Here is a 17814-nt window from a genome sequence, read left to right as displayed (position 1 = left end):
TAGACTCTTGAGTCCACCTCTCTCTAGTTTATTCTCTCTATGAGTAATCTTGCAGCTTCCGCTCCCTCTTGTATGTATGAAAACTCTTGTTCTCCCTTGTGTTTGTAGTATTTTGAGTTGCATTGGAGTGGATTCTTACTCTATTGGTAATGAAGGTCACTTCAAGTTCTCTCTCTTGAGTGTCTCTTCCCTTTTTCCATTGCTTTCTCTTCCAAAGTGCTCAGAAGTGTTGTCTATTCGGCTGCTCATTGCACATACATGGTTTATCTACTTCCCAAGCCACAAAGGGGGCTCTTCTTTCCCTCCTAGGTGACCTCTATGGGACTTGTATCATTGATGAAGTCTAAGCATGGAGGTAGTATTCTCCCAAGTCAGCACTAGTAGAAGGAGTAGGTGTTTTTCATGATAGTTTAACCCCCGGTTAGTATTTTGCTCATAACTTTTTGCTCGATGGTTCAATTTAGACGAAACTTATGTCAACTCGAAGCTCTCTTTAAGAAGCATCATCTTATGTGTTTAGTTATTGTATTAGATTTCAGACAAAAAATGTATGACTTTCTGTGTGTGACTATTTCTTTTTCAGATAGTTTTTACCCCCGTCCAGTAAACTGCTCATATCTTTTCGATCGCTTCTCTGTGTTTTATGAAACTTATATCCAAGCAAAGCACATTTCAAGGCACATCTTGATATTGTTTGAATGTTTTATATCATGTCTTTGCTGAAAGTTATGGGTCTCTGTGTCTTATGATAGTTTTGAGAGTGTTTTGAGCTAAGTGTAAAGTGTATGTGAAGGAGGTGCAATGTTTCCTCGGAACTTGCCCATCTGACCCAATCAACCCCTTCAAACTCCTCGATATATATCAGTTCATGTCATGTTGAGCTACAAGATCTTCTTTCAACAACGCATCACTCTTTTCTTTGGCACAGACCGGCTTGCTGAGATTATGGCCTCTACTAATTCTTTCCTTCTCCCTATGCCTGAGTACAACATCAATTGGGATGTTACCATCTTCATTCTCATCTAAGGGATAGTGTTTCAAGGGTCACTTAATTTTGAAGATTTTGTTGAGGATCACATTGTGGAGGGTTTTCAACAAGTGGTTATGCACAATACGTTGGTCTTGGTATAATAAGGCTCAGTGGGATCTTGTTTGGGATATTATGACTCTACCGAGGAGGAGTGGGACCAAGTGGTGGCTGCAATGAAGCAGAGATTTGAGATATTGGAGTCGTCAAATGCTTTGATGTTGCAGTTGGACCGGTTCTATCAAGGAGAGGGTGAGATGGTCTCTGCATTAGCAATCTAATATGAAACTTTATGGACAAAGTATGAAAGGGCAGCTTTGCGACCTGTGGCACCTACATCATCGGCCCCTCAAAGTCTCTCAGGGATGGAGCACTTAAAGATGAGCAAATTTGTTATGGCTTTGGAGCCTTGTCTTTGATCAAAAGCAATGAGTAAAGATCCAACAACGTACATGGAGGCACTTTGCATTGCAACCAAGAAAGAAGCTTCTCTAAAGATCGAATCCTCTTTTGTGTCTTCAACAACTTCAACTTCTAAGGTGGAGATAATGGGTACTCCTCAGGTACCAAAGTCCTCTGAGTTAGATCATAATATCTCCCAATTAATGGCAGAGTTTGCTAATTTAAAATTGCATTTGGTTAATGCACAACCTAGAGCACCAAAGAGTGAAGAGCATGAGATGTATTCTATATGTGATGGGTATTCTGGGTACTTTCAAATTCGTATTTGGGAGGAAGATAAAAAGAAAACATCATTTGTCATAACTTGGGGAGTTTTTGCTTACAGAGTGATGCCTTTTGGGTTGACCAATGCACCGGCTACATTTCAAAGGTTCATGAGTCAAGTGCTCGAGCCTTACTTGGGAAAGTTCATAAGGGTGTTTTTGGATGATTTTTGCATTTATTCTCGGTGCATAGATCACATGGAGAAGTTGAAGATGGCCTTCGCTAGGATTGATGAAGCAAAAGGGTGTCTAAATCCTAGCAAGTGTCATTTGGCTCAAACAAAAGTAGTCTTGTTAGGGCATATTATGTCTAAAGAAGGCCTACAAATGGATCTTAACAAGATTCAAGCAATCATGGCATTGCCAAGTACTGAGAGTGTCACTGGTGTTTGTAGAATTCAAGGAAAAAGCAAGTATTATCAATGCTTTTGTGATGATTTCACAGAGATAGTGCACCCCATGAACTTGTTGACAAGGAAAGGAGTTTCTTTCCAATGGGGTGTGAAGCAACAAGAGTCTTTTCACCAACTTAAGGAGGCCATGAGTAAGGGCCTAATATTGAAGCCCCCTGATTGGTCTCAAGACTTTAATGTAAATCCAAGTGTATCTTTGCATTCAGTTGGTGCTGTATTGCTACAAAAAGGAGAGGCAGGTAGAATGCAACCCATCTATTATGCCAGCCGACAACTTATAGAGGTGGAAACAAGGTATGAAGAAATGGAGCAACAAGCCCTCTCTTTGGTGTTTTTAGTCAGAAAGTTTCGCTCCTATTTATTACCTCGGCCATTTTCCTTCCTTACCTCTCAATCGGTATTAGCATATCTAGTTCGCAAGCCTAATCCTGGGAGGAGATTTGCAAAATGGTTGTCAGAGCTTCAAGAGTTCTCTTTCTCTTTTGTCATTGAAAATATCACTAGGTCCACTATGGCGGATTTGCTCACAGGACGGCACGATCTAAGAGAAGAAAAGAAATATAAGGAGAACATTAATGATGAAAGGGAGACACCACCAACATCTTTTGTCTTGTATTTTGATGGGACTTTTAGTCCTTCATGCTAATAAGGAGCCGGGGGGGTAGTCTTGATGAATTCTGAAGGTCAAGAGGTGTGGGTAAGAGGACAAGAGCTTCCAAGTATCACAACTAACAATGCAGCTGAGTATAATGCTTTAATTCTTGGTTTTGAGGGTTGTCTTCAAAGTCAAGTTAAAGAATTAGAAGTAACAGGAGATTCTCAGCTTATTATAAGGCAAATGAAAGGGCATTAGAAGACAAGAAGTCCTCATTTGAAGGAGCTTAATCAAAAGGCTATGGCACTATGTAGTCAGTTCGATTTTTGCAAGTTTGTTCATATAAACAGAAAAGAAAATCAAAGGGCAGATTAGTTAGCTACTCAAGCCATTGTAGTACAAGATTGAGGGGTGGTTTCTTTGGTAGACACTGGATGGCCAGAATTGCAAGATGTTCAGCAATATGTGGAAGAAGGCATGTTTCCTCGAGGGTTAACTCCACAATAGAAGCAGAGATTGGTTACTTTTGGCCACGCCTCTATAAGGATGTATATGAATGTCACCAATGGAACCTATCAGCTTGCAGATGTTGATGGCATGGTGATACCCGGATGTACCAATGAGTATCGCCTTAAATTCTTCTATGCTCAACCACCTTGAGAGCCAACAAACCCTCTCTATCACTAGAGAGCATCTGCTGGGGGGGGAAAGATGTGACGCCAAAAATTGATATGTTTTATTTGGCATTGGTATTGTTTTATTCTATGTTTGTGATAAGAGTTTGAGTATCAAGTGATAGCCTAGCGGCTCTTACTTATTTCTATTTTCTAAGATATTGTATGGGATTGAGAGGATAAGTGGAATGGATCATTGTAAATACCATGTGTATGAATGAGGGTGGTAGCAGCAAGGGTAAGTGAGGTTGAGGTTGGCATTAGAGAGTGGTGAGATATGGGAAGTTAGATGTGAGATAGGCCCTGTCATCCTCTGACACTTCTTTTTGTTGGTGTGATGGGATCAAATAACCATGAGGGGAGGACTACCCATGAGGTGCAATGAAAGCATCCATCCTAAGTGCTATAAATTCAGCATATGTAGATAGGCAAAAGATATTTTTTTCATCTTCGGACACGTCTTGGAAAATTTTGTGCAGAGTTTTTGCCCCTATGGAATGTTCCCATTTGATGTTTGGATGAGCAAATATGATCCTGAGTTGGATTTGCTTCCATTGGATAAGCACTCGTGCTTTCAAGTGATCTTCCGCTTGTAGAGCAGCCACAAGCTCTTGGTACTGTGACATGAAATTGGGGGTAATAAACTTCACGCACCTCTTCACTTCCTACTGCTTTCAAACTGAATGATAGAGATATTTATCAATGGGAAAGGGACATTAAAAAGAAGCTTTTATACCAAGAGACCACACCATACTTTCCTCCCTTAGATGAGAATGAAGATGGTAACATCCCAATTAATGTTGTACTCAAGCATAGGGAGAAGGAAAGGATCAACGGAGGCCATAATCTCAGCAAGCTGGTTTGTGCTAAAGAAAAGAGCGATACGCTATTGAAAGACAGCAAGCTGGTTTGTGCTAAAGAAAAGAGCGATACGCTATTGAAAGATCTTGTAGCTCAACATGACATGAACTTATATATATCGAGGAGTTTGAAGGGGCTAATTGGGTCGGATGGATAGGTTTCGAGGAAAAATTGCACCTCCTTCATAGACACCTTTACACTTAGCTCAAAACACTCTCCAAACTGTTATAAGACACAGAGACCCATAACTTTTAGTAGAGAATGATATAAAATATTCAAACACATATGTGGATGTGCCTTGAAATGGGCATCGCTCTGATATAAGTTTCATAAAAAACAGAGAAGCGGTCGGAAAGATATGGGCAGTTTACTGGACAGGGGTAAAAATTGTCTGAAAAACAAATAGTCACACACATAGAGTCATAGATTTTTGGTCTGAAATCTAATACAATAACTGAAGAAATAAAATGATGCTCTCTAAAGAGAGCTTTGCGTTGATATAAGTTTCGTTCAAATTGGACCACCGAGCAAAAAGTTATGAGCAAAATACTAACAGGGGGTCAAACTGTCATGAAAAACACCTACTCCTTCTATTGGTGCCGACTTGGGACAATACTACCTCCATGCTTAGACTTCATCAATGATCCAAGTCACATAGAGGTCACTTAGGAGGGAAGCAAGAGCCTCCTTTGTGGCTCGAAAAATAGATAAACCATGTATGCGCAATGAGCAGCCGAATAGACAACACTTCTGAGCACTTTGGAGGAGAAAGCAATGGAAAAAGGGAAGAAACACTCGAGAGAGAACTTGAAGTGACCTTCATTACCAATAGAGTAAGAATCCACTCCAATACAACTCAAAATACTACAAACATAAGGGAGAACAAGAGGTTTTGTACATACAAGAGAGAGTGGAAGCTCTTCGCTCTGATATAAGTTTCATAAAAAATAGAGAAGCGGTCGGAAAGATATGGGCACTTTACTAGACGGGGGTAAAAATTGTCTGAAAAAGAAATAGTCACACACACATAGTCATAGATTTTTGGTCTGAAATCTAATACAATAACTGAAGAAATAAAATGATGCTCTCTAAAGAGAGCTTTGCGTTGATATAAGTTTCATCCAAATTGGACCACCGAGCAAAAAGTTATGAGCAAAATACTAACAGGGGGTTAAACTGTCATGAAAAACACCTAGTCCTTCTATTGGTGCCGACTTGGGAGAATACTACCTCCATGCTTAGACTTCATCAACAATCCAAGTCCCATAGAGATCGCCTAGGAGGGAAGCAAGAGTCTCCTTTGTGGCTTGGAAAATAGATAAACCATGTATGCGCAATGAGCAGCCGAATAGACAACGCTTCTGAGCACTTTGGAAGAGAAAGCAATGGAAAAAAGGAAGAGACACTCAAGAGAGAGAACCTGAAGTGACCTTCATTACCAATAGAGTAAGAATCCACTCCAATGCAACTCAAAATACTACAAACACAAGGGAGAACAAGAGATTTCATATATAAAAGAGGGAGTGGAAGCTCCAAGACTACTCATAAATAGAGAATAAACTAGAGAGAGATGGACTCAAGAGTCTACATAAGAGAATATCTACAAGAGGGAGAGAAGGCTCATGGAAGAGGCTTGAGGAGACTAGAGCTATAGCAACATGAGGCGTAATGGTGGAAGAGATGATGATCAAGGGAGAGGAGGGCTCCTTTGCTAGAGATTTTATCACCCTCTTTCATCCATTTACAATTGCTGCCTGTAGATTCCTTTCCCCATCAATCACATAAGCTCGTATGTCACCATCCATGTCCTTTTTGGCTACTCTTGCCATGTGTCCCATCAAAAGATGCTCAAGACTCTTAAAATATTGAGAAAATCAATGAGTCTCCCCACATGGAGCCCATAGGGACCCTCTCTTTTCCATATGTCCACATCCTCCTTATTCCACATAGGAATTCTAGAAGGATTCCTCTTGACTCCACACTCCTCCACATGCCTTCCACACGCTTGGCATGTGGCCTCTCTTATATTATTGGAACACATGGACATGAGCCCAGCTCTTTATATGACTCACTCTTCCTATTTTCTAAAAACCCCATAATATCCCATACACAAATAACTCTCACCATGCCTCTCACCACTTTCAACTCTTCCCTCCCTCCCCTCTGATTCCCCTCCCACAACTAACACTCTTCCATAATTCTCCCCCATGTCCCTAGATTCTCTCCCTGCCCCGCCATCACCTCCCACACTAATTGTGCTGCCATCAGCAGAAAATGACCCAATATTTGATTTTGAATATCAAGATCCAGATAATCGAATTCATACTCCCATGCCAAATTCCAATGATGGGTATGATTTTGATGTTATACCACTTTCGAGTAACCCCATCAAGGATTTCTAGAGCAAATATCTTGATATGAAAACTCGAGGTGGATGGTGGACCCGGGACAACTTTCCTACCAACCTTCATCAACATAAAATTAGTGAAGCTTGGATCAGCAAATTGGATCCCCAACCTGATTGGCGCCGCCCCAAACTCTTTAATGTAATCTTCTTGAAAGAATATCGGTGTGCACCTCCATGTCTCAAAACCCATCCCAAGTTCTATGTAGGTCCATGATGTCACAGATGGGAAGCCAATATGCACACTTTGGGTGAGGATCGCACCATTAATTGGCCAATGATCAAGCCATACTCTGGTGTAGAATGGAATATCCAAGGCACATTGATCTGAGCACTTCAACAGTATGAGAAAATAATGTGTGGCAACATTTACTGCATCCTTCGCCAAAGTGCTATCTTCTGCAAAACATTGGAATACATTTTGGAGGTCCCCAGCCACATCAACTGCCATTTTCCTCCACTCAGTTTCAATCCCAATGAACGGATCGATGCTCAAACTACAATCCAACTCTATCAAAGAGTCATCTTCTTAGAAGCACGCCACATATCTCTGTCCAAACAAATGGTGGATACAGGCTTCCTGAAAACAGAGCAAAAATTATATGGTGCCAAGGCAGGATCGACTGGCACGCCACAAGTTCCATAGCCACTGGGTTACACGCATGGCATCCCAACTCCATGATCACAATAAGCTATAACATGAGGATGGGTAATAAAATGAATCCAGGTTATGTTGTCTCTGTGCCAACATGGACTTAGGTAGTGTGACGCCAAAAATTGATATTTTTTATTTGGCATTGATATTGTTTTCTTTTATGTTTGATAAGAGTTTGAGTATCAAGTGATAGCCTAGTGGCTCTCACTTATTTCTATTTTCTAAGATATTGTATGGGATTGAGAGGATGAGTGGAATGGATCATTGTAAATACCATAGGTATGAATTATAAATACTTGGGTATGGGGTGAGAGTTATTTGTGTATGGGATATTATGGGGTTTTTAGAAAATAGGAAGAGTGAGTCATATAAAGAGCTGGGCTCATGTCCATATGTTTCAATAATACAAGAGAGGCCACATGCCAAGCGTGTGGAAGGCATGTGGAGGAGTGTGGAGTCAAGAGGAATCCTTCTAGAATTCCTATGTGGAATAAGGAGGATGTGGACATATGGAAAAGAGAGGGTCCCTATGGGCTCCATGTGGGGAGACTCTTGACTTTCTCAATATTTTAAGAGTCTTGAGCATCCTTTGCTAGAACACATGGCAAGAGTAGCCTCAAGGACATGGATGGTGACATACAGGCTTATGTGATTGATGGGGAAAAGAATCTACATGCAGCAATTGTAAATGGGTAAAGGAGGGTGACAAAATCTCTATAAAAGGAGCCCTCCTCTCCCTTGTTCATCATATCTTCCACCATTAGGCCTCATGTTGCTGTAGCTCTCCTTTAAGGGAACAATCAAGCCATTGATATAGCCACTTAAGGTTTCATGTAATCTATGATTCTATATCTTACTATGACTCAATGACACATACTATGGAGAAATATCTTATTTTTGTGTAGTCTTTTTCTTGGGCATGACATCCCCCGAAATCTATGTTTCTCTGTCTTACTATGACTCAATGACACATACTATGGAGAAATATCACATTTTTGTGTAGTTTTTTTCTTGGGCATGAAGTCCCCTGAAATTGTGGACTCTCTCTCTCACTCACTCTCTCTCTCTCTCTCTCTCTCACTCAGGATCACGGCACCATCATAGGTAGGATTTCATCCCAACCACTTAACAGTATCTGGTCACCACAAAAGTAGTAACTGAGGTAGCAAAGAACATGAAATGGCCTATCTATTATTGCTTTGTAGACTTCAAGAAAGCATTTTGACACAGTACCATGTTAAAAACTATGGGAGAGACTAGGAAAGCTATGAGTCCCTTTGGAACTTAAAGAAGCTACATACAGACTTATGAGAAGGTAGTGGCCTAGCCCACTTGGAGATGGTTTTCATTCCAAGGAGAAGGTCATCATAAGCAATGATATAGGGGTCAAGCAAGGATGTTCCTCATCACCAACTCTCTCTAGTCTAGATGAGGTACAAGATTGGATGACAATAACCAACAAAGAAGGAGTCTAGGTTGCTGAACATGCATTACTATTGTTGATTTACGCAAATGACGTGGTTTTCTTTGCTAAAGACAAGAGAGATGTGCAAGCACACTTTGTGAAAGTTGGTTGAGGCGCATTGAGTGGAGAGCACATTATGGGGACATTGGAGGCTTAATAAAAGTCAATCAACTAGATTTGCAAGTAGGCAGCCTTGCCATCATGGAGCACGTAACTACTAACTCAAAATTGAAGTTGAATCCTAGTATTTTATCAAAAATTTAAGGAAAAAAGCAAACGAGTAAAATGGTGGATATGAGATGTGACACAAGGTCCATTAGGACCCAATCCTCCCTGCAAATCTCAGGGTGGTGATATATTATTGATTTCATGATATTCATAGTTTGGAAGTTGAAGTCCAACATATACATGAATAAGCCGATACAATAATTGTTGTAGCAATATTGCCACATGGACTACAACCATATCAATAAAGGTGTTGTTATCCTTCAATCTTGCATCCATCTTGGATTTCCTTGCTCCCTCGCATCGATAACATGCATTAAACAAGAGAAATTTTGTAAGAATTTAAATTGAAAACAAGAAATTTTGAATGGACGAGGAATTAAAAATATTTATATGATAATATATAATATATAATTATTATAACCACACATAGTGTGGGCGAGGAGGCGGCGTGCTTCCTTTCCCAAAGGGTTATAATCCAAGGGAACGGGCCCTTCCGTGGGTATCGAGATAATATCGAGAATATAAACACCGAGAATATTGGCGTCGAGGATAAGTCTCACGAATTGATATAAAACTGGCATATTACTTGAATGTCAATAGTCATAATCATAGTCGAACGTCGATAAAGTTACTACGTGCAATGTGATAGGCAAAATTCAAATTCTTGTTGCCTTTTGGCGATTTCTTTGATCTTGAAGACAATATCCTGAAAACTTGCCAATGTGAGCTTGAGAGGACCTGCTTGTGTCCTTGAGCGGGATGATTCCAACATTCACAGATCGTTCAGTAGACTGTGGACAATACAAAAAGACAACTATCATTAGAGAAAGTCTGAAGAAGTAGAGCATGCAATATTCTCACTCTCCATTTAGCCAGCATTATGTGCCTCTCTAACCTCGGGAAAATGGGAGTCTGAACACTATAGTAAGTCAAGCTTTTAGGCTTGTTAGAGTAGAGCATAAGGCCATCACGAGGCCCTCCCAAGCTTCACATGCCAAGGCTATGGCACGGTGGCTTAAACACAAATCCATCTTGGCTGCTTACAATTGCTTAACAGTAAATCTTGGAGGCTTGTCGGCTTCCAACAACCTCACCGCAGTGTCTGCATTGTGGCTAACATGATGCGCGGAGTGATAGACAGATAGATAGATCTATCAACACCATTCCCATAGAGCTCTAATCATTCAATTGTCTCGTAACCTCAAATCTATAAACAAAAAATACGGAACGCACATCGATAGGGAAAGAATCATACCTCGAAATCTCTACACTGTTGGTTAAAGACACTGCAAACAACCAGACCTCTCCACTGTTGCTTGAAGACACAGACAATGCTGATAATCATGTGCTTGGTTACGAATTATATAGATTTATGACAAAGCACTTCTATGCTTTTCTCCCATCCTTTTGATAAAGAGCTTAACTATGCTTGTGCACCTTGCTTTTAACACCGTTAGATTTGTTTGAAATCAATGCCCATGATTGTGACTAGTGGCTCAAGAAGAGCACAAAAAACACAAACGTCCCCCTAGGCTGCCTGCCATAAAGAAGGCAACAAATGGTAGATGGCTATTGATAGACGACCATGCAATATGCGCAACTGTGTAGCCGAAGAGAAAAGTTCGGCAAGTGAAGCATAGGAGCTTGTAATTGTGCGTTTGACTACACATGCAATATAATATTGCACCAATTAACTTCCTCTCATTGTATAGAGCACTCCAGCCATACTTCTCAAAATGGGCTCGTACTTGATGGTCTTAGTCTTTGATGAAATTCGTTACCCAGCAAGATAATGGTAAACTTATGTCAAGCACTCTACACAATTGTGTGCAGAGAATGGTCGAAGACATTGCTGGGATCCGCAATCATACCTACAAAGCTCGTTTCCATGAGCTTGTCAAATTATTATATCTTTTTCTTCCGGAATTAAGACGACTCCTACACAATGGAACTCCGTATTTTCTTGTTCTATCCCATAGCAGGGTGATGCCAAGAAGGAAAAGCGGGGTGATTCCAAACTTGGTTGCGATGACAAACTCAAACGCTTAGAGGTGCCATTGTTGATCACCTACAATGCGACCTTGAAACAGAGAATAAGAGGTGAAAAGCGGCATTGTTAGGAGTAGCACGTAGTCCTCACGTAGCCGATAAGAAGAATGAAAGAAAAAACCGTAGCACCAATGAACAATGCCCGACAACAATGGAACGCCAATACCAAAGCTTCAAAAGCAGAACTTATGCAGGTCGCAATGCCCATTACATGTTCTATTGAAGACAAAAGGGCTCACACACCCGCTGAAAAACTATGAATGTAGAACCAGGTTAAGGAAAGAGTTGAAAAGGCGTAAAAACTCGTCACGCACGTATAGAAAGGAAGAGAGCTTTAATGAAAACAAAACCATGGCGGAAAGTATTTTGCCTCTGAGCTTGCCAACCCGGTTGAACAAACAAATCGAAAGGTTTAAGGGTGGAGGGAAAGCTACGTGAGGAGGGTGGCTAGCCAAAAGGAGACATGTTGCCTCTTCAGGTAGAAAAAAGGCCGCAATAGTCGACCATAAGCTTTAAGCAAGGTAGAGTTTAAGTCAGAGGGAAGGAGACGTAAACCTGAGATGTAGAGAAGTCACACAAGAAAGTAAGTGTGAGGCCATAAGAGAACTTGCCACAAGGTTGGAAGCAAGGGAGTAAGTCCATTGCTTGACCATAGCCAAGTCGCAAGCAAAACGGCTACGTAGTAAGGGAAGTCGTGACCAAAATAAGCCATGCAACAATTACGCATCAAGAAGTTGGAAGAGGTTAAGACAAGGAAGAGGCCAGTGAAGGCAGGCGACAAAAGGAGATGCTGGATCATCGCCACAAGAAGACGTTCGATCACAAAACGGCGAGGAAGCGGTGGGAAAATGGTGGAGTTGTGTGTGAGTGATTATGTGAGATAAGGTATGGAATAGCATAATGTATGTTTTTTACTTTGTATGTATGCTTTTTGCCTTTTTGCCTGCCAAGAGAGAGACAAATTTGAAAGACATGCTCTAAAGTCAAGACATCAACAAATCAAAGAATTTGCAAAAAAAACAATCTAGAAATTGCTAGAAATTATTTTTGGTTTTTGAAAGTTGAACCTTGCCTAAGGCAGAGCTTTGTGTTGTTCGAAATTCCAATCACTTGGCTGCCAGTTGTTTTCTAGCACAATGGCTGCTTTCTCATCCATCTCTTACCCTGCTCAGTTTCATCACACCAATTATGGGTCTCCCAAGATCTTCCTTCTCTGTGAATCAAGCGAGGGTAAAGCGGTTCGTAGTAGTTCAGGACTGAAGAGATGTTGCCTACGGTTTTCCTCTTCCTTTTGGAGCAGCTTCACTGCACAATCACTCGTTTCCCTCAATTTCTCAGACGCACGCTTGCTAGGTTCCCCTCATGAACAGATTACTGAACCCCTGTTTGAACTTTCAAGCTCCGGACGAGACGGATTCTGGAGCGTTATCATTCCCACTTACAATCGCCTTCCGATTCTGCAGAAGTGCCTCGCTGCGCTGGAGAGCCAACAATGTTATCGGCACGTAGGAATTGAGGATTATGAAGTTATTGTCGTTGACGACGGCTCCACTGACGGGACGGTTGAGTTCATTCAAAGCGGCGAATCCGGAACGACAAGGTCGCCAGTGGACGTAGAGGGCCGTCTCCCTGTTTGTTTTCCAAAGCACAGTCCTCGATTCCGGCACGTGAAAGTTCTCCAACAGCAGCACCTTGGCGCCGCAACTGCAAGGAACTTGGGTTTTGCACATTCGCAGGGGTCGATCATTGTATTCATTGACTCTGACCTCGTTGTGACCGAACAGTTCTTGAGAGCACACGGGGAAGCCCTGCGGGACGCCTTTCAGGAAGATGGTGATGACAGGGCATTCACTTATGGTCGTGTTGTTAACACTAACAATTTTGAGAACCCGCAATCAGAACCGTTCAAGTTAACGGCAAGTACCTTCTCAAACATATTTGGATGCTTATATACTTATCCCGAGAGGTACGTTGTAAATGAGAGGTTAATTGCAAACTTTTCGAACAAGCGAAACGTTTCTCCTTACAACGAGTCATTCACACAAACAAAGCTCAAAAAGAAAAGTACAGAGCCATTCAGTCCCTTCTTGAGTTCTCTTCCATCGCCGCATCGTTACATCCCACCTTCTTGGCTCTTGTGGCAAAACAAGACGGGGATTAATGGTGGAATCGACTGCACTATGGCCTCAACGGATGGGTAAATGCACCTTTGTAAATCCGGAATTCTAGTTTCAAAGGTCTACTTTCTAAACTTTGCAGACTTATCTCGGGAGAAAAATAATGTGCAGTTCTTCTCTACGGATTTCAAAATTCAAGTATAGGAGTGTCTAGCCCCAAGGCTGCCAAGTGTGCAGGCTTCAAGTGAGTTTGCATGTTGTCCCAGTTAGATCTTTTTCGTCAGCTTTAGGAAAATAAATTCGGGCTATAGATCTAATTCAACAGGTGTCGAACGCTCGTCGGCTTTAGCGAGTTTCATAGTTCTCTTCCGATGCCAAAAAGCACATGTTCAGCCTTAGCGAGAATGCAGCTACAGTCTTCATCCAGGTCTCGAAGGGGACATGGTGAAATTGATGTTGCACACACCCAATGGTAAAATTACAGTACGTTGCTTTTGCATCGTGTTAGAGTTTTGTGTACACAATGTCGAGGCCTTGTTAAAAGAGGCTTGGCACATTATCTTACCAACAGACCATCGAAAAGAGTTCATTCTTGTTATCATTGAGATAAACAAGCTGAAGGGCTAGCTAGGGGCGAGCTAATAAGAAGAGTTATACATAAATGTATACACGTATCTCTCTCTCTCTCTCTCTCTCTCAAGATGTATACATAGATGTATACGAGCTGAATTAGCAGCTGCTCCACTAGTGACTGAGGCTCTGTTCCAGGCAGTAACTTGCATACATAGATTGTGGGATCTACCTGGCTCCAGATATGCACGGTTGGCTATGATATCATCCAGGCAGCTAGCAGAGGAGGGTCGAACATGGTGCTGGTATGCTCAGCTACTGAGATGGTTTGTAGAGCATGAGTTGACAATGGATGCACTCCCACCCTTTCAATACAGTTTGGATTGTTCCAAGTTAGACTTGTCTCGCCATGACCGAAACAAGATCAGTAGAGCTGATATTGTCAAGTTGGAGACTGAGAGAACGACTAGACCACATGAGCCCTTAGGGAAGAAGATGGCACACTACCAGAGCCATTTTTTTCATTTATCTCCAGATGAACTTATAGCCAGGCCAGCATACATGGACACACACCTATCTCACGGGCTACGTAGTATTATTGGCCAAATTCGAACCTCATTGCATCAGTTGAGAATAGAGACAGGGAGATGCACCCACACAGCCCCTCAGGATCGGATATGTCAGTTATGCCAGCAGGAGGAGGAGACAGAGGAGCATTACATATGTAGATGCACGCTATATTATGAAATCCGAGGAAGATACCACTGACTATTCAGAAAGGGATTTGGCCCACTCCGTAGGGTGATGGAGTACGAAGATGCTTGGGTTTGTTTTTATCAGAGCTCAAGCGACATAGAGAGACTTTGTTGGGAGACAGACAGCTGAGACCAGCCCCACCCAGGCAAAGTACACTTAGAGACTTCTTCACTGCCAGCACCTCAACTAGTTTTATGCCCTCCCTGCCATCAAAAACCCCTGGTGCCACCACCACCTTATCACACACAGGCAGATTGCCACACTCTAGTGGTGTGATTTTGGACCGAGCCATCGCCATATCCAGGTCACAGAGGCCTAGGCCCCCAAGATCCCGTGCCCGGCACCCATATCTTCATTGGATCCATGCCATCATTGCCAAACACTGGAAACGTGTGGCACCGAGCTATGAGATCCCAGAGCTGCCCATGATTGGGATTTTTGACATAAGAAGAGTGCAACCTTTTTATTGATTAGCTTTCTGCCTATGCTGATCAATCGGCACTTTTAGTAAATACTTGCTTGGTATTTCATTAGTTTTGGGTCACTTGCAGTCCCTCTGACTGTAAGTACCTTTAGTAGCTCTCAGCCTTCAGCTTATTTATTTTGTTGTTCTCGTTGATGAGACAACACTAGCAGATGTATCAACTGTTTTAGTCTCATAGGCCGTTTGGCCTTTTAGAGACGTTAATATATATCTATCTATCTATCTATCTATCTCACACACACACACACACACACACACACACACATATTTTTTTAATAGTAATATCCAGTGCAGTATATTTATATGCTCATAAATTTACATGATGGGAGGTCTCCGAAATGGAGAGTATCCCAAAGATCAGAAACATAAAAAAAAAAGCTCTATGCAAGAAGCATCCATATCACCCTCATGGCAGGCATCATATAAGGATTGCTGCAATGAGGCTTGGAAAGATTCATATGACTTGTGAATCTGCCGACCCAAGTATGCCAAATTATGCTCACTCCAGATTGTTGTCGAAAGAGCCCAATATCTCACCCAAGAGAGAAATAGTGAGTATTGAGACAAAGACCTCATAAATCTGCCAAAGAGCCAGAAATGTTTCCCAAATCAGTGACTCGGGAAACGGAGCCGAAGATGATCTGAAATTCTCCTGAGGAGGATCCTAGAACACGGGGAGTGCCAAAGCAAATGAAGAACAATCTCTGAAGGAGCCTGACATCTTAAAACATGTGGATGGTGCAATGCGACGTTTAGCAAGTGTGACCCTCACTGACAATGTGCCTGTCATACATCTCCAAAGAAAAAGTCTTTGTTTCAATGGCATTTTACACTTCCATAACATCCCGAGATTCTTCCGCCACCATGAGAGGGGCTTCCTTATATGCCACAGAGAATTAGCATATTGCTAAATCCATGGAGCAGGCTGAAGAAGCGTGTAGGCTTTGATGGAGGTTAAGGCAGGAAGAGAAACAGGATGAGTGCATGTAGCAGAGGGTTGCAATTGCCAATCCGTAAGCCTATTTGTGTCAGCCACAGGAGGAACATGTAGAAAAGGATGTAACAGATCAGCAATTTTCTTCCATATAGACCTATGATGCATTCCCAATGCATAGGAAGTAGTGGCCTGAGGAAAAGATAAGACATAGCCTTGATCATCTACCACATCATGTATGTATCTAATTCCCAATTTCATGAGATTGTATGCCCGAACAGGTTCCTGTAAAGCGAGTGGAATGTGAAAGATGACACTCCAATGAATACTTTCTTTCCTCATTGAGTTTGTCCCCGAGCAATTATGAGGAGCCCATTTGACCTTAGCAAGTACTTGTTTCCAGTCAAGTATCAGAGCAGTAGAGAAAGGACAGCCAGGTATCTTCCCTACAAATCTCCCAATGACAACCTCCCAATGATTAGTAGTCCAATGACCATAAGCACAAGTCCTCATGTTGACACACATGGATGCTAGCATACAAGTCCATGGCTGTTGTTGGCGGAAAAAAGTATGCAGCATAGTCGCCTTCCTTGCAAGTATATGATATCTTATATTGAGGACATTAAGTCCACCATGCATCCTAGGAGAGCACACCATTTCCATCTTCATCAGTCTCAATGCTTTCACAGTAGTTTTTGTCCTCCATAACATCTCCATAGCTTGAGACAAAGAAACTGAAATATCCCTGGAGGACCAATGCAGCAAAGGCAAATAGAACTGGACATAGGACATTACAATGGACTGTACTATCTGAGCCTGACATGAAGAGGCCAAGTAGAAATCTTCCAGTATTCCAGTTTATGTTGAAGTCTTTGAAAGATCCATTTTAGCTGCTGCTTCCTGGTGATATGCCATCCTATGGGATATCCCAAATGCCTGATTACATCTTTGGAATGCACCACCTGACCTGGCCAAAGAATAGAATGCCAGTCACATTGTTTCAGGGGAAGTAATTTAGATTTGTCAAAATTGACATGCAATCCCGCTGCCAAACCATACAATGAAAGAGTGGTCATAAGCATGTGAACTTCCCGGGAAGAATTCTATGGCATAAAGAAGGAATCATCAGCATATGCTTGTGCTAAAAAGGATGCTGCCCCAGAGATTTTAAGACCAGTCATCTGTCCTGTGTTTGTAAGATGATCAAGATACATTAAAAGGGGATGGGTCGCAATGGCATAGAAGAGAGCACTAAGAGGGCAGCCCTGTCTAACTGATTGACCCAATGTCCATGACCGAGACAGATGACCCCCAAGAATGCACTGAGAAGTAGAGCCAGAATAAAGCCTGTAAACTGCATTTGCTATCTTGGGACCAAAGCCCAACTTTGTCATGATTTGAGAGATAAAATCCCATTGAACACAGTGTCAAATGCCTTAGCAATATCCACCTGCAATATGAGCACATCTTGATGCGAATACTTAGCATATTCAATTGCAGTCAAGGCATTGGATATATTGTCATGGATTTGTCTTCGCGGCACAAACCCATACTGATGAGGATGAAGTCCCGCATCCAGTATCCTGTGAAGCCTATGCACAATCATTTTGGCAATGAGTTTGTAAACTACAGGCATCAAAGTAATAGGCCTCCAATCTGACATATGGTCACACAGATGTTTTTTGGGCACAAGTTTGACTATGCTATGCTTCCAAGAGTGCGGCGACTGATTTTCTTGCCAGGCAACATTGATCATTTGCAAGAGGACTTCTTTCAAATCATCCCAAAAGGAAATATAAAATTCCACCGTAAGGCCATCCCAGCCAAGGGACTTGTATTTGCTGAGGTCGAACAATG

The 17814-nt window shown here is 41.9% G+C and overlaps 1 protein-coding gene across 1 annotated transcript in view; it reads left to right on the top strand.

Annotated features, from left to right (window-relative positions):
• The first annotated feature begins 12179 nt into the window (after window positions 1-12179).
• The window catches only part of LOC147905447 (uncharacterized), a 30345-nt gene continuing 24710 nt past the window's right edge, over window positions 12180-17814 (top strand). The window contains exon 1 of the mRNA XM_087372692.1: window positions 12180-13012. Coding sequence (XP_087228818.1) covers window positions 12233-13012 — 780 coding nt within the window. The 5' untranslated portion in view covers window positions 12180-12232. The remainder of the gene's footprint in view (window positions 13013-17814) is intronic.

This window comes from Dipteris shenzhenensis, chromosome 1 (genome assembly GCF_047967505.1).
Source record: "Dipteris shenzhenensis isolate YYH24624 ecotype China chromosome 1, Dip_SZ_1.0, whole genome shotgun sequence".
NCBI lineage: Eukaryota > Viridiplantae > Streptophyta > Polypodiopsida > Gleicheniales > Dipteridaceae > Dipteris > Dipteris shenzhenensis.
This window is presented reverse-complemented; position numbering and strand designations above follow the sequence as displayed.